At 39.2% G+C, this 14813-nt stretch overlaps 1 protein-coding gene and 1 long non-coding RNA gene across 2 annotated transcripts in view; one reads left to right on the top strand and one right to left on the bottom strand.

Moving 5' to 3' along the window:
- The window catches only part of LOC111271356 (uncharacterized), a 31434-nt gene extending 27596 nt beyond the window's left edge, over positions 1-3838 (top strand). Inside the window, exon 2 of the mRNA XM_022852091.2 lies at positions 3249-3838. Coding sequence (XP_022707826.1) covers positions 3249-3648 — 400 coding nt within the window. The 3' untranslated portion in view covers positions 3649-3838. The remainder of the gene's footprint in view (positions 1-3248) is intronic.
- LOC111271358 (uncharacterized) lies at positions 3545-14813 on the bottom strand. Its single transcript, XR_002686818.2, has 3 exons — positions 14695-14813; positions 5954-6051; positions 3545-3634 (listed from the first exon to the last, which is right to left on the bottom strand). It is a non-coding gene; the product is annotated as an uncharacterized LOC111271358 (long non-coding RNA).

Below are 14813 nucleotides of genomic sequence, written 5' to 3'. Positions count from 1 at the left end.
CAGCAGTAAAAGTAATCACTAATGTCAGTATGCAAGCGGGGAGTCAGCGCGCTCCATTAAGTTGTGACGATCCACCTAAACTGCCTAAGTTGTTAGAATAGGTCGTCACGGATGGCATTAAGGCTGGCTAATATGGATCAGAGCTATCGAAAGGCGACGGTAGAAGTTTTATCTGCGTTGCATATCCTTATTAACGACGTTTCGGATATATAGTATATTGTAGCTCATCTCATCTAGTCAGTCCACTATGAATGACTTCGTTTCTGGAGTGTGACCCTTGTGGCGACCCCTTTGAATGACTGTTGAGTAACAGCGGCCTGGTCCAACTTGAATGTTTTTCATCACTACTATTATTGATCGTTATGGATGAATATATTGATTTTTATCCTATAAAATAATAATGTAAAGCAATTTAATACAGTGCGCACGTCGTAGACAACGACGATTGACAAAGGTTTATTCAATGTCACCCGAAGCAATTGCCAGTGAAAATCGTCTGCTTGACAAATCGACGAACTTCGGCTGTGTTCAAACCCTGCCTGTGCTTGTCTACGTACTAATAGAAAAACTTCTTGTGCGTTTCTGTAGAAAAAAAAAAAAAAGAACACTAATTTCAAGAATCATAAACGACAAACAGACAACGCTGTTCTGGGGTACCATTTGCACTGATCTCAATGGTGATACGCGACCGTTATATTGTTTCTTTAAGCCTTAGACTTTTCTGGGAAAGAAAACTTCGCATAACTTACATAACTCAACTAGCTAAATGCAAGTTGATTGATATAATTAATTATAACGATTTTCAAAAATTTCAATAACATTAACTATAATATAACTATTTTTACATTTCGTATCTCGTAGTTGATTATTAAGCGTGAGACGCTGCTCTAATATATCTCCAGTAAGTAGGCTCCGTGTGCTTTCTAAAGAGGCTCATCTTCCCCGGGGATTTTCACAGAGTTTCTCTCAACAGCGCTTTCATTCGAAATATTTATGTTTCACTGACGCAGTCCCTTCGTTGCGTCTTTGGTCCTGAGATGATACCACTACGGAAAAGTAAAAGACAGATAGATGAACGCTTGAGGGGGCGCCACCTACTGATCTGCAGGCTAGCTTAGCCTACCTCAGACCAACAGGGGTTCCATCCCGACTCTGGATCTGAGTACCTAAAATAGTTTTCCAAGACATTTAATTCTGTCCTATTATCTGCCCATTGAACCAGTATTTGGACTGCGTCATGACCGCTGTCAAATCGATGTCTACCAACTATATCTTTCAATTCGGTTGTTATGTAAGAAACGCAGCGCGTCAACAAGATTGGCGGAGCAACCAACAAGATGGTTTCATTTGCCGTTTGAATTGGGTCTTTACGTATCCTATTCATCGTTTTTGTCATCCATCTGTGGCGTGCAACTGTAACTTACATTTCCTGATCAATAGTTGAATCGCCGGTCGTATTTCTTAGTAGATAGTAAAATAAAGCCGTAATGCAGGTTCCAGTAGTCCTATTAATAAACGGAAAAATTGTGTAGAGCTATTGGATAGAAAAATTAACGGGCTCCCTTGTATCCGTTGATATTCTTGGCAATTTAATTAGTCCATAGCACAGCCGGCCAAATTCACACTAAGAGCTATCTCCTACCCTGTTCGACCTATTTAACTATCTTTTTGCAATTCATTATAACATTCAGTTACTTTTAAGGTGTTACCGGTTCATTATATCTGCCTGCCGTTACGTTTCACCCAGCTTCAATTCAGATTTACTCTGTTTGAGTTTGTCGGGACGTTCTTGCACTAACGCCATTATCCTGCTCCCGCCGTTTTTTTGCCGATTGAGCTAATCTTTTGTTCCAGAATAATAATGATTCGTGCCACTCAACCCAACTTAAAACTCTATAATAGTTATTCTGCTACACTCACCCCGTTCTCTGTTTATCAATATATATATATATATATATATATATAGTACCTAGTTTTTTCTATGAACAGATTCTATTTATGTCTTACTGTATACAAATAGCCAACTGCCGCACGCAAATACTTCGTAAGTTCACCTAAAAATTCTGAAATAAACAGTTGAGGAAATGGAAAAGGATGAAACTTTCGTTCTATGTTTACTAAGCAGGATAAGTCAACAAAAAAAAACACCAAACAATTTTTTAACACGAACTTAAATGTTCTCTCAGCGTCGCCGAACACATCATCCGAAGAATTAAACTGTACCCAAGCAGCATTGCGGCCTATGAGAGAGGAAGTTGTTTGTTATAACAAAAATGTTGACTAATTCTATTTACCAAATCAATCTACTACCGTTCTTTAGGTACCCTGCTGCTCTGATCATTTAGTTTTTGAAATACTTAGGTGATATTACTGCTTTGCTTATTGTGATTAGCCCATATTTCTATTCCGATTTGTGCATATTTTGTTGTCCGAAAGGAAAACTTTAACGTAAAAAAAAAACATGAACCCCGCACACCTGTGCGCACGGGGCGGCAACAGTCTATCGTTAAAGCCTTAACTAACTCAAACCTTCCACTGATAAAGGCACACCCTTGTTTTGGCCCTTTGTTCCTACTCAGCCACAGCTATAACCGTCGCTTTCTTAAGACGCGTATGTGTATAATTCCTATATCGTTACTGCAATTAACCCGCCCACAGCTTTCACGTCGGCTTGTTTTATCAATTCGTAACAAATCAACAAAACTCGGCCTGAAGTAAATCCGTTTATAATAATGAACCCCCCCCCCCCCTTATGTGGGTTTATTGTTGCCACCTTATTCTAGCCGATTTTTGTGGGTTGACGAAGTATCAATCTGGGGTATTTCGCTCTGTGTGGGACATTTTAGTAAAGTAGACATGTATATATATATATACGTACGTATGGGTTGCATATAGACAAGATAGATAGAACATAGATAATTGCATACAATATAAGGCACCGCTAAATGATCTTGATACGCTACGAAATCCTGAAAAGCTCACAGGTTCATCGAAAAGAGGCAAGCAATAACAACCCTATCGATAAGAAACGGAACGCTGAAACCGCGTGACAGAACTTCTAGTTCTTATTTTACACAGAGCATCATCTGCCATATCTTTATAGACTGGTTGGCTTAAAGTATCTGTTTATAACACTTTCTTCTGGAGACACTCATAAGGAGAGCGCACAAAAATGACACAAATGAAATATTTTTCATTTGTTTCTGTTGAACAGTCGCTGTTTTTTCTGTCATCATCCGTTTATTCAGGGGCTCACCGAACCTGAGGCGCAACAGCAGTCGCTTGCAGCACCGTACGGAAAGTGCGGGTGAACGTGTCGAAGGCGGCAGCAGCAGCAGCAGACGATCCTCGTCCGAATCGACGGGTGCCCATGGGAGTGGGAACGCGAGTGGCTCTATGGGCGGGGGGCCGCTCCGTAGCAGTCCGGGGCACTCGTTTTCATCACATAAGACACACCATGGTCAGAGCCAGCCCGACTCTCAACACGTGCCTTATTCTGCGACGGCAACAGGATCGGCAGCCTCGCATCATCGTGATATTACGTCGCTCAGCCAACAGCAATTGCCGCATGGCCATTCCTTTTCGGATGGAAGCGGTGATGAAGACGACAGGGGTAAGTGTTTTACTTCAACGACTAAAACGGTATAAACAATAGGGAAGTGAGTTAAACACCAAAAGTTAAACAGCCATAAACTTGTGATATGGTTGAGAAGATTCTAAGTGATCTTTGCATGTTTAAATGAAAAGTACACAGCTCTATTTACTTAAGCTCTTAGTTACTTAAGCTTACTAAGCTTAATTCTAAGCTACGTTCTAATGAACGTTTATGAGGTTATGAAGGTGTAATAAACGGGCTAGCAGATATGATGCAATCGGTACTCTCTATGCCACTTCAATAGGAACACTTGTACGTTTTCTAGGTAAGTCTGAACAAATCATATCATGCTGTCAAATGAATGTGATTTATTACAGTCGCCTCAGGTAGGACACTTAGTGTCACTCAAATGCCCTAATTTATTGAGTTCAGTGCTCCCTTATGTAACGTGGAGTTCATACACTATTATTTTTTAGAATATATATTTTGAATAGATGTACATTTTGGCCATAGCCAGATACCTAAAAAATCGGCCAGAAGGCGAAACATGGGTCCTCTACTAGTTTGTAGGTTAAAGATCGCAGAGACTACCAAAGCGAAACCAAAAAAATATATTAGAAACTGGAACGGTGTCTCTTCTAATTGATCTGGCGTACAACCTGAAGCCACGACTGCTCAGTATGTACGCCATATTGAGGTGTTTGCCATTCAGCTATCAAATTTGGTTTGAAGCCGAAGCCAGCTACTATATAAATATTCAGTGTCAGTCTCGGCAGTTATGGGACACGTATCTAATAATAACCTAACGTACTTTAGTGTGCTGCATGCCGCATGAAGCTTGCTTTGTCGTATCACGTAAATCACGTTACACCGAATATGAAGAACTAGCCGATACGAGAGTAGAGATAAAAGAGGTTAGCAGAATCGTAAACACGTCCAGGAAGACATTTCTTACGCGTGAAGGTTTGTTCTTGAATAGCCTATCTTTCTTTGGCGAAAAAAAACACCTCCGTGACTGAGGTGTCGTAGAAAGTCGACGAGACCAGACTGGAGAGGCGAGACAGCCTACCAGGGTAAAGACAGCCATTAGAGTGCAGGCATGCTTTGCCCCTTGACTTCGCATCGTGGATGCAAACGGAAATAGCAGAAAACTAGATCAGGCAACGAGCCTTCGACTGCCTCGAGCAACGGAAGCGGCTTCTGCTTCTTTAAGCCCCATGGGGAAAATCACTGTGCGACTAAAAGAGGCAAATTCGTTTACTATATGCCCGTGGGAGAAAACTACCCGGCACTACTAGACAATCTGTTTATCAATATAAGCTACAAAACTCTTGACCTGATCTACATAATTGTCTTTTGAGTACAACGAAAATTTGCAAAAAAGCCAGCGATTCGACACATCACACTCGATGAACTTCAACGTCTCTTTGTAACTTATATTATTTCCTTATTTTTGCAGCCACATTTTCGTCTGACAAAATTTTGAAAATCTGTTCGGTTGACTAAACGACAGAAAGACACTCTCGCTATCTGCTATTACAACACGCGCATCAAAAACGCGAACAGACTTCCGTTCAGTTTGTGTCATTTGACGCAAAACGCCGGGAACACAAGATAGAGGCACAGCCTGAGCCTAAGCAAGCAGCCTGTGCTGTCTTCCAACCTGACGTTCGTCCTTACGCCTCTTTCAAGAAACGCTATTGGTTAGGATGCTAATTCTGATTCCGTTTTGCCGACCTCGTTGTTATTAACATTCCCTTGTAACGCCTTGTGCGCAGACCAATCGTTGATGAGCGTTGCCCCCAATTCTACTCCCGTCCTTTATTCTTTCTAGGACCTACTTTATGGCCTGTGTCACCTGTAGTTAATTGGGCAGTCGCGCAATTAACCAAGCTTTGAGTAGAGACTAGTGTCGCTATATAACGTAAGAGAAGTCAGCGTCCCCATAACGTTTCCGATTACGGCTGATGGCATAGAAGCGCTTTTTTGGAGGGTGCAAAAGGAGGACAACAAAAAAAAAAAAGGAAGTGCAAATACGCAAGGTGAAAAATTACCTCATATAAAAGGAAAAACATGCTCATTCTTTTCTAGTATTATTCGAGCTTTTAGCGCTAATGTAGATGCAATATCAACTAGAAGACCATTTGCCCCGAGCAATTACAGCCTTTAATTTATACATGAGTAAGTTACAGTGTGTAATAGTGTGTCTACGGGAAGATGCATGCCTTACATTTATCGTGCGACGGGTGGATTTCGTGCGTAAAGTACAAATCTGCATGCATTACAGAACATATCTAATAGACAAACATAAGGGCTACTTCAAAGTGTTAATTATCATATTCATAGTCTTACACATACCGTTATCAGACGCGACTTTCGCTACGTAGGCAAACTTCGCTGTTTTCACTATTAACGCCTCATCTTCACTTCTGCATCAAAAATCACGACAAGTATTTCTGGATAAATTAAATAAAAGATACATTATTAATTAAACAAAGGCAACTAGGGCGTCATTGAGCAGTAGAGGAAATTCAATAGCGATGAGCGATTTTGCTGTTTTGAAAATTGTCTCAATGACTATTGCAGTATCAGCGTTGATTAGTAATATTTCTACTGATATCTGTAAAACTATATCAACTTGTTATCTAGAAGTTGCCACGACAGTCTCTGATTTGAAGTTACAGCAACAAATACGTACGAAGAATTGCCCAATTTCATCTTGTTTGTCCTGTAGTGATACGGTCGATTTTGTCAAGCGATAAGTTTAGGGCATCTCTATGTTGTTTTATTTTTTTTTTTTATTAAATAATAATATAGAAAATGTGCAAAAAAAAACTCGAATAAAACAGCAAGTTGTCCGAAATCGACTGCTTAGGGCGCTAGGCGAAGAAAGAACGGATGCCCTCGGATTACTCCAGGAATACTCCAGCGATCAATGTTATCCTAGGGCAGAAAATGTACATACTGAGGACTTACTGGCTGTTTACCTAATAGACCTTACCTACAACACATCTCATACATGTTACAAAGCAACAGCTGAATTTTGTAAAATAAGAGATATCAAACTAATAATTGATGAAAATAGTACCGTAACATCTAGCCGTGTAACAGAGTACGAGATATCATTACATGTGGCTGTTGGTTGGAACGAAATCGACGACCGTGTTTTTGTTCTGAAGCTTATATTTTACCAAATTTCGCTCCTTTATATTCTGTTAAGTGTTTCTTTTCTGGTTGTTCTATGATGATAGTGGTAGTAGTATGCCTGATTGTCAACACAGAAAAGTTAACAATTTTGCAAAATAGACTAGATCGATATTACGATCAAAGTGAATGTTTATGTAAACCCTAGCGTCGGGGTGTACGACGCTTTAATAAACTTTCTTCGTTCTAATTATAGTTGGCTAGCGTTTGTCACTACGTTACGATTTCAGGTGTAAACAAGCTGCCGATTTTCCATTGCGAACGCAAACATTGTAGGCAGTATATCTGACCGGCTAAAAGCCTTTTTCAGCCTTCGTACAGATTCCGCCGTTAGATTATATGAGGGATGATCGAATCAAAACAGCATCTTGCATTACTTCTAAACACCGACCACGTCTATTATTGCTGGCACCAGCTTTACTTGGCTCGATCTTGCCTCCTAAACATGGTCATCCCCTGAACAATTAGTCCCCTTTCAGATTGATACAAATCGTTGAAGTACTGTTTTTTTTTAGTAAGAACTTGAAACAGGTTATGGTCACAGAGAATCTCAAGAGCCAAGCGACATTTGAAAAACTGATATCCCCCCAAAAACATAAAGCTTCCTTTAGACATCTGCATATCAATGCGTAGGTAATGCAGAGCCCTGGTAAAGGCTTTGGCTTCAACTCAAATATGTAAATAATTAGTGTCGTATGTCCTTGGAACATCCTTGGCAAATAAAAGCTTCTGTTGAATTAGCAGAGCTACTTTCATAGCGCAGTGGTTTAGAATCAGGTAATAAATGATTCAACATTCACTACTATGGTGTCGCTTACACCGGCCGGCCCCAAATCAATACGTCACGAAATATATGGAAAATAACCGATTCCACGATGGACGCCATTATATAACTTATATATTATAGTATAGTAAAGCATGTTAATTTATAAGGCCGTGTTGTTCCGAATTTAACAATCTTACCATAGGAAAGAGACGCCCAACCATTTATAAGTTATTTATATAAAATTTTAATTTTTTTTTACATAATGAAAGCTTTTAGCTATTCTCTAATGAGTCTGCAAACACATCAGGTTACGCAAGGGTCTTATTTCGCGAGTCGGGTCTAGGATCTCTAGAACGCGAGGTTTCTGCTATGTCGTAAATCAAGTTTTCATTGCCTTAGTGTTACATAGAGGTACAAGCTCTGCCTATCCAAACGAAATGTTGATTAATGAAAGTCGCAAACGATCATTCGAGAGTTCATATTGAGTCACATGTTCTGCCGATGCTGAAGTAAGTTTCATTAACCTGAGATATTTTGCGGATCGTAAACTTCTAAGAAATAAAAATATAGAGGACTAAAAGCATCGCTTGTCCCCGTTTTCCACGCCGAGATCGTACGTTGCCGTTGAGTACCTACATTAGGTGCTATCCGTTTTCGCGTTATGCCTCTATGAGGCTTTTTGGTCATCCGAGGTATTTAGCAGCACTGGCCGTCCCCTTTTCAGGCAGTAACTCGTAATAATAAACAATCCTGATATCTATTGCGACCCGAAATCCATTAAGCAGTACAACTCGAGTCGCTTCCTTTCCTGTTCTACGCCATTCTCTTGCTTGACCCGCAACCTATCCCAAAAGTAAACCGCTCCTGGGTATTTACCAGTCTTGGACTTAGTTCCTGGGGAACCCATTTTTTTTCATTTCTGCTTCGTCTTTAGTATTTTTTTTTGCATTATAATTTTACATATTTACTTTATATGAAAAATATTTTATTAAGTCAATAGGAAGTATAGTAGCCATGTTCTGATTTTCTTAAAAGCTTCCGTGAAACAGGAACTCGTTCTTCCATCTAAGGTTTTATTTCTTCTGTGGTTACCACCCAGTTTCCGTTTTTCGCGGACAACCCTGTGGCCCAGCTTTTTTTTTTTTTTCGCCTTTATAGGTTCCATCATCATTCTCACCTTCGAAAAACAGAAACTTAAGCGATCAGTGCTAATCTTCAGTATTGAACGATATAATACAACTATATAGGAAATAGTTATTTAAGGCTTCATATATATATATATATATATCTACCTTATTGTGCCTGGTAATGGTGCGCGGTGAAATGAAAAAAAATGGTCCAAGTTTTCGATCAGCTAAATAGCACCGGCCAGACGAATTCTTTTGTTATGAATCGTATAATTACAGATAATACTTGTCTTCAGGGGAAACGAAGCGTTAATGTATATATGAGTCAAATGTAGTAGCTTATAGAGAAGAAGAGTTCCGGGCTCATAAGCGTAACATGTCAGGTTCGGGTTAGTGATTTTATAATAAAATATAAAAAGATAGCCTAATGCAAAGGGTAACGCGTTCACATCCCTTTGGCAAAGCTACACTATGCCGAATCACGAGACCTTTTAAAGGAAACGATTGGGCCTCAAGCTGCTATCTGCAGCTCCCCTGTCATCCTCCGGACGGCATTGAGAAATTAGAAAAGTAACTTTTGTAAGGACCTAGCTATTTCACTTGCTAAGCCGACATATCATATATGGTTTAACTTTCAAGCTATCGCAGTTCGATAATCATATCTATGGTTTAATCAACTGGGAACAAAAGATGTACAAGCAACATGTTTTCAAGAATATGTCTGTTATATATTACAGGATCTAATCTACGTGAAAGGGCAGTAAAGATGCGACTACACCTTACCGGTGTAAAGTATCACAGTAAATAACACTTTGGGTTAATTTGTGTTATTATGAAAACAAAACCGATGCAGTCGGACATTTCCACCGACGGCACCTTTAGCGTGAGACACGGTAACCTAAAAAATGATCATATCTCGTTCTTCGCTTTTAGTCCGCTGTCCTGGTGGGGGTGCGCCATCTGAAGGTGAATCACATTTGACACGACAGACCCCTCAGAGTGGTCGACAGAAGTCTCGCAGGAGGTCGAGGATTCACCGACAGGACTCAAGAAAGGAGCGAAGACATTCTAGCAAGGTAAAAAGTTCCCTCGTCAACAAGTACGTATGTCTCTCAATAAGCATTTTTTGGTATAAAATTATACGGCGAGCAAAACGAACTGCTTATATAGACCGTCTCAATTTCCACTAAAAATGGCCGAGATGTGCTAAATTGTTCGTTAACGATACTCCCTTTTTTCTATCCCGGGAGAGTATATCGCACGATAATACACATTAAAAAAATAAAATTTAATGACTTGAAAAATTAAGTACCTGTAACTTGGAATTTTGATGCATTTTTCACGATAGAGTCTGATACATTACCGTTTAAACACTACTTATATTGTACAGACACGAACTCTTTCGTAAAACGTCAGCTCCTACTACAGTTTGTGCGCCCGTTCACACAAAGCTAAACTAATTAAGGCATGGCCGAACACAAAAACGCTACCAGCAACAACGATAGGCGACCTCGCACCTGCATGATGTTAGTGGTAGCCGCCACAGTTGTCAGCAGACAGGTCAGGAAGCCAACACTGATTAGCCTACGCGGTCACCGGATTCATTTGAAGACGATAAGAGTAGCTCTGAGGCTATGGTTAACCCAACCAATCATTACCTCACAATTATTACCAATTATACCAACCAAAAAGAGTTTCGATACACACGATTCTCTCATATAGAATATAGAAAAGTGCAAACGATAGATTCTGACAATGCAGGATACCACAGTCATTCAAACTAGCGTCGTGATCTGATTCGATAAGGGATTTCACCGGCGGGACGATGTGACACATCAGGACTTCTGCGTAAAGCAGGGTGAAGAATTGCGTCTTGTAGGGGCTGTGTGGGAACATTGTTTAAATCTTGTTCTATTTATTTATTTAGAAAGTACTAAAATTCAATAATGAAGATAAATCCATATTCTGTACTAACACGACTGATACAATCAGCCGTCATTCACTATCTTTATACAAGAGCAGCCTCAATTTCACGCCGTTTGTCGACGATAGACATCTATAGGAGGGGTCCTTCAGAGGACTAACTGTACCATACCTAAATACTGTATTCATTATTACATGTATTAGTTAATATATATCACATACTAGTTAATATACACAGTTATTATTTAGAACTCAAAAAACGATGTTTCTCGTTGGCATCCATTTAGTAGTTCCGTGTGCCTTTCATACTGCGTACGGAGTTAGGAGCTTTTCGAGTATGTGAGGCTACCATCTTGGAATCAAAGTTAGTCTTTATTTAGCACCGGGCAGCTCGATATAATGCTGAAAAAATCTGGGTCGTTACGTTCATTGTAGAACATAAGAAACGAAATATCGTAAATGCATTTAACTAATAAACAAGGTAGCATTTTACACTCATTGCCACAAGGGCGCTGTGCTCCATTTGAGGAAGTCGATATAAACGGCTGTTGAAATGGCAGAATTGGACGTGTTAACCAATCGGAAGAAAAAATTTAATTTTTCATGGTTAAACCATTGTTTTTCGGAAATTTTGTTGTGAACTAAATCTAAAGTGAGATAGGAACACGAAACAAGCCCGTATACGGTCAATGCTTATCGATCCGTGTAAGGATACATAGACAATAAATGTATGTACTTTTAGGCTTGTGCAGTAACACATTGTTTGCACAACAGAAATAAAATTTCTAGGAAAATCTTTTTCAACTAGCCTTTAGGTTTCCTTGTGCTTTTTAAAGTTTTCTCATTTCTCAAAAAAAAACATTCAGAAAGATATCCTGCGTGCTTTTAGAGGACGTTCAATCACGGAACGTAGCGTTACGTGCAAATCGTTTAGGCAGCACTCTGTCTTACATGTTTCGTGATCGTGGTAGATTGGTCTCCTGGTTCTCATTTTCGAAGCGTGACCGAAGCTCCAGACATGCATAATCCAATAATAAAAACCGGCTAATTAATAACAGAGCCGGATTCAATGATAGAAACTGTGATGAGTTCACACAGACACCGTCGCTCGACTTTTTACAATCTTCATTTATTTTACAATGAAGGTCAGCGCTTTATCTTACCGCAGTTGGTCGTTTATAAAAGTTACCTTCGATATGTAGCACGAGGATCATACTCACTCAACCATCGCTACCTTGCGCGTGCTCAAAAGCAATCCACAATAACTTATAGTAAGTTCAGCCCGGATGCGCTATTATTTTTTAAAAAGATCACATAAGCTAAATTTATCAATATTGTTGATGAATTTGGCTTGCGATAGCTCGAGCGAGTGGATCCATAACATGTTCTCTTCCAAAATTTCTTCTGCGATATGCGAAGATAGATAACTGAGAAAATTATACGCTATTCAGAATGCAACACGTACAGTCTTCTGCACAATTCTTCTCACGCATTGTAAATAAACGTGATGTCGAATCAAATTCAACTTATTGAATACAAATCCTATTACATTTATAGTGAAGGTGAGTTATTAACTATTTACGTTAGCAAACGGCAATTGTCAGGTAAAAAAGTAGATACGATCTGAATCTCTGATCTTAATTAAAAGATAATTTTATAGATTAAAGCATTATTAAACATATGCTACCGTATTTCAAGCTATTATCATCAACTGTTAAATATCTTATTGAGAGGACGTTATAAGGTTGTTGACTTGAACCTTTTAAGTAAGCCTATTGTGAGGCTAAACAAGGCACAAGGCTCTCACTATTCACAGATATGCTCGAAGGTTCCTTTAACGAAATTAAGTCTCTGCGCTGCACACGCCCTCTTAGATCTACTAAACGTTTTATGCGATATCAATACAATAGTGCACGGTATTAGTTTTGGAAGAATTTCTTATTCGACCCTTGACGATTCTGCATATTCATTCATGAACTGATCGAGTTTCTTCATGATGCGTACACATGAAGGTTCCCGAATACCTCAATGAAGCGTTAGTCGTAGTCGATGGTAACATCGAAAGTATCGCTATTAAATACTAAGCAGCACTACACACCCATATAATAAGTGTACTTAAACAGCAAGGAAGCTGCGTCAAGGGTCACCGTGTGCTGTTGTTTAGTTGCAACTGATGACCAATAATGGCCTGAATTATACACAGCGGCCTGTTCAGGTGCGACATAACTCTTCATAATTCAGAACACGCTGAGGATACTTCTGAGACCAGCTCTGGTACAGCAGACAAAAGGACAAGCACTCACCACTTATAGACCTGCCGAAATATTACGACTATAGCTCTCCTGCAGATCGCTTATTCGTGAATAAAAGTTACCAGAAACAAAATCTTTATTTAAAAACCAGTCTCATATACTGGAAATTCACTAGAGTGCCCATAATTCCTTCTGCCGGAAGCTGTCTTATTCTATGCAATCCAGTGCCGTAGCCAACGGAAGGTTTAGCTTCATTCTCATGGGTAAAAACTCATAAACGTCTTGATACACAGTAACGTTTCTCGTAGTCCGAAGCCGATTTCCTCAAATTTTTATGAAGAAAAATTTCTTATGTATTATAATAATAATTATTATTTTATTCTTATATTTAGTATTATAATTATTATAGTGGTAAAAAAAAATGATCTAATTATTCATCGGGGCATTAGACGGTGGTGTTATGTTCCGGTAATTTTTTGTGTGGCTGCTATATCGAGCGTCGTGACGCTATTAAAGATAACGGTCGCAGAGGGTAAAAAAGATACTTCCCATGGAAAGGTTCCCACCAACAAAAATTCAACGGGCAATAAAAAATACCTCAGTCGGTCTCTGAGTTATGCTTTCCTTCCCTGTTTTCTTTGCCCCTTTGCTTTAAAACGTAATAATAAAAATGTAATGTGAAAAAAAAGCTGAATTAAATTTCGGTTCATCTCCTATAGGCTTTGCATAACTTTCTAAATGTCCTGTGTATAGCAAATGAACATGGCGTACATGTTTATCCTTCTCATAAGGTAAAAATCGAATAAATTCCTATAGAAATAAATGGGATTTTTAAAAATCATTTTGACCACCGAGTCTATTTAGTTATTTCGAAGGTTCTGTGGGTCTCTCTCTATCACTTATCTCTATGCAATTTCACAATTACGCCTATGAAATACGGATGTTTTAAAATTGTTATGGTAGTTGGCATGTCACCGCCATCCTTCCAACACGAGCCTAGTCGACAGGGGTAAACAGGTTGTCTGTTACCTAACAGTTATATATTTAGTAATAGTTTTTGTAGTTAAAGCTGCCCTCTCCCCCCCCCCCCGCGCTCTCCTCTCGCGTTTTCACCGTTTACAAATATCACCGAACAACGTATCAGTTTTGGAGCTCAACGGCGCCCTATGGAACCAAATGTAATTCACAGGCACGTGATATTGTGTTTCCAAACGCGCATATATCTGAACCTTAAGTCTTTAGGCTTTGCAAATGAGTGAAAAATGACTCATGAAGTTGACATAAGAGTGCGTAACAATATTGACCACTAGAATACCATATTTTAATCTATATATTTTCCGCGAGAAACAAAATAGGGAAAGATCGACCATCGTCACGACTTAAACCTACTGGTTCCTAAATATTCGTAATTTAAACTTACTTTAATGCATGATAAAACCAGTAATTCGCAAAGACTTTTCGATATCCGACAACTTCCGTTCCGAAAAAGCATACTTTTATTACTGTGCAGAGAGTATTTTTACCAAAAAAAAATTTATTCTAGTAATTTATTTGCTGATGTTCAAACGCTATACATCGCTGTTATACATCAGAGTTAAAAGTTCAAGTGATGAGCACGTGTTGAGTGTGACAAAACAGCCTTTTCCACACCTCTTGCCAACAGCTGCGGCGGCGACGACGACAATTCGGGATACGTGAACAAATCTTTATAGTTTAGTTACAGATATCTTAAAAATGACTTACCGTATTCAACTCTTCGCTCCACTTCGGTAGCTTTGAAGGAACGTGATTACACGATAAGCTTATACGTACGCTTCGAATGCTCACCGTATGCGAAGAAACTACCATCGGTTGCTTCCTTAGCTCTTCCACGTGAGGGAACGGTCGATATTACACCTGATTAATGCATCTTAAAAATTCAAAATCAGGTTAAACCTTTGTGATAC

The sequence above is a fragment of the Varroa jacobsoni genome, unplaced genomic scaffold, assembly GCF_002532875.2.
Source record: "Varroa jacobsoni isolate VJ856 unplaced genomic scaffold, vjacob_1.0 contig00557, whole genome shotgun sequence".
Taxonomy (NCBI): Eukaryota; Metazoa; Arthropoda; class Arachnida; order Mesostigmata; family Varroidae; genus Varroa; species Varroa jacobsoni.
Note: the sequence above shows the minus strand (reverse complement) of the source record. Positions and strands in the feature narration are given on the sequence as shown.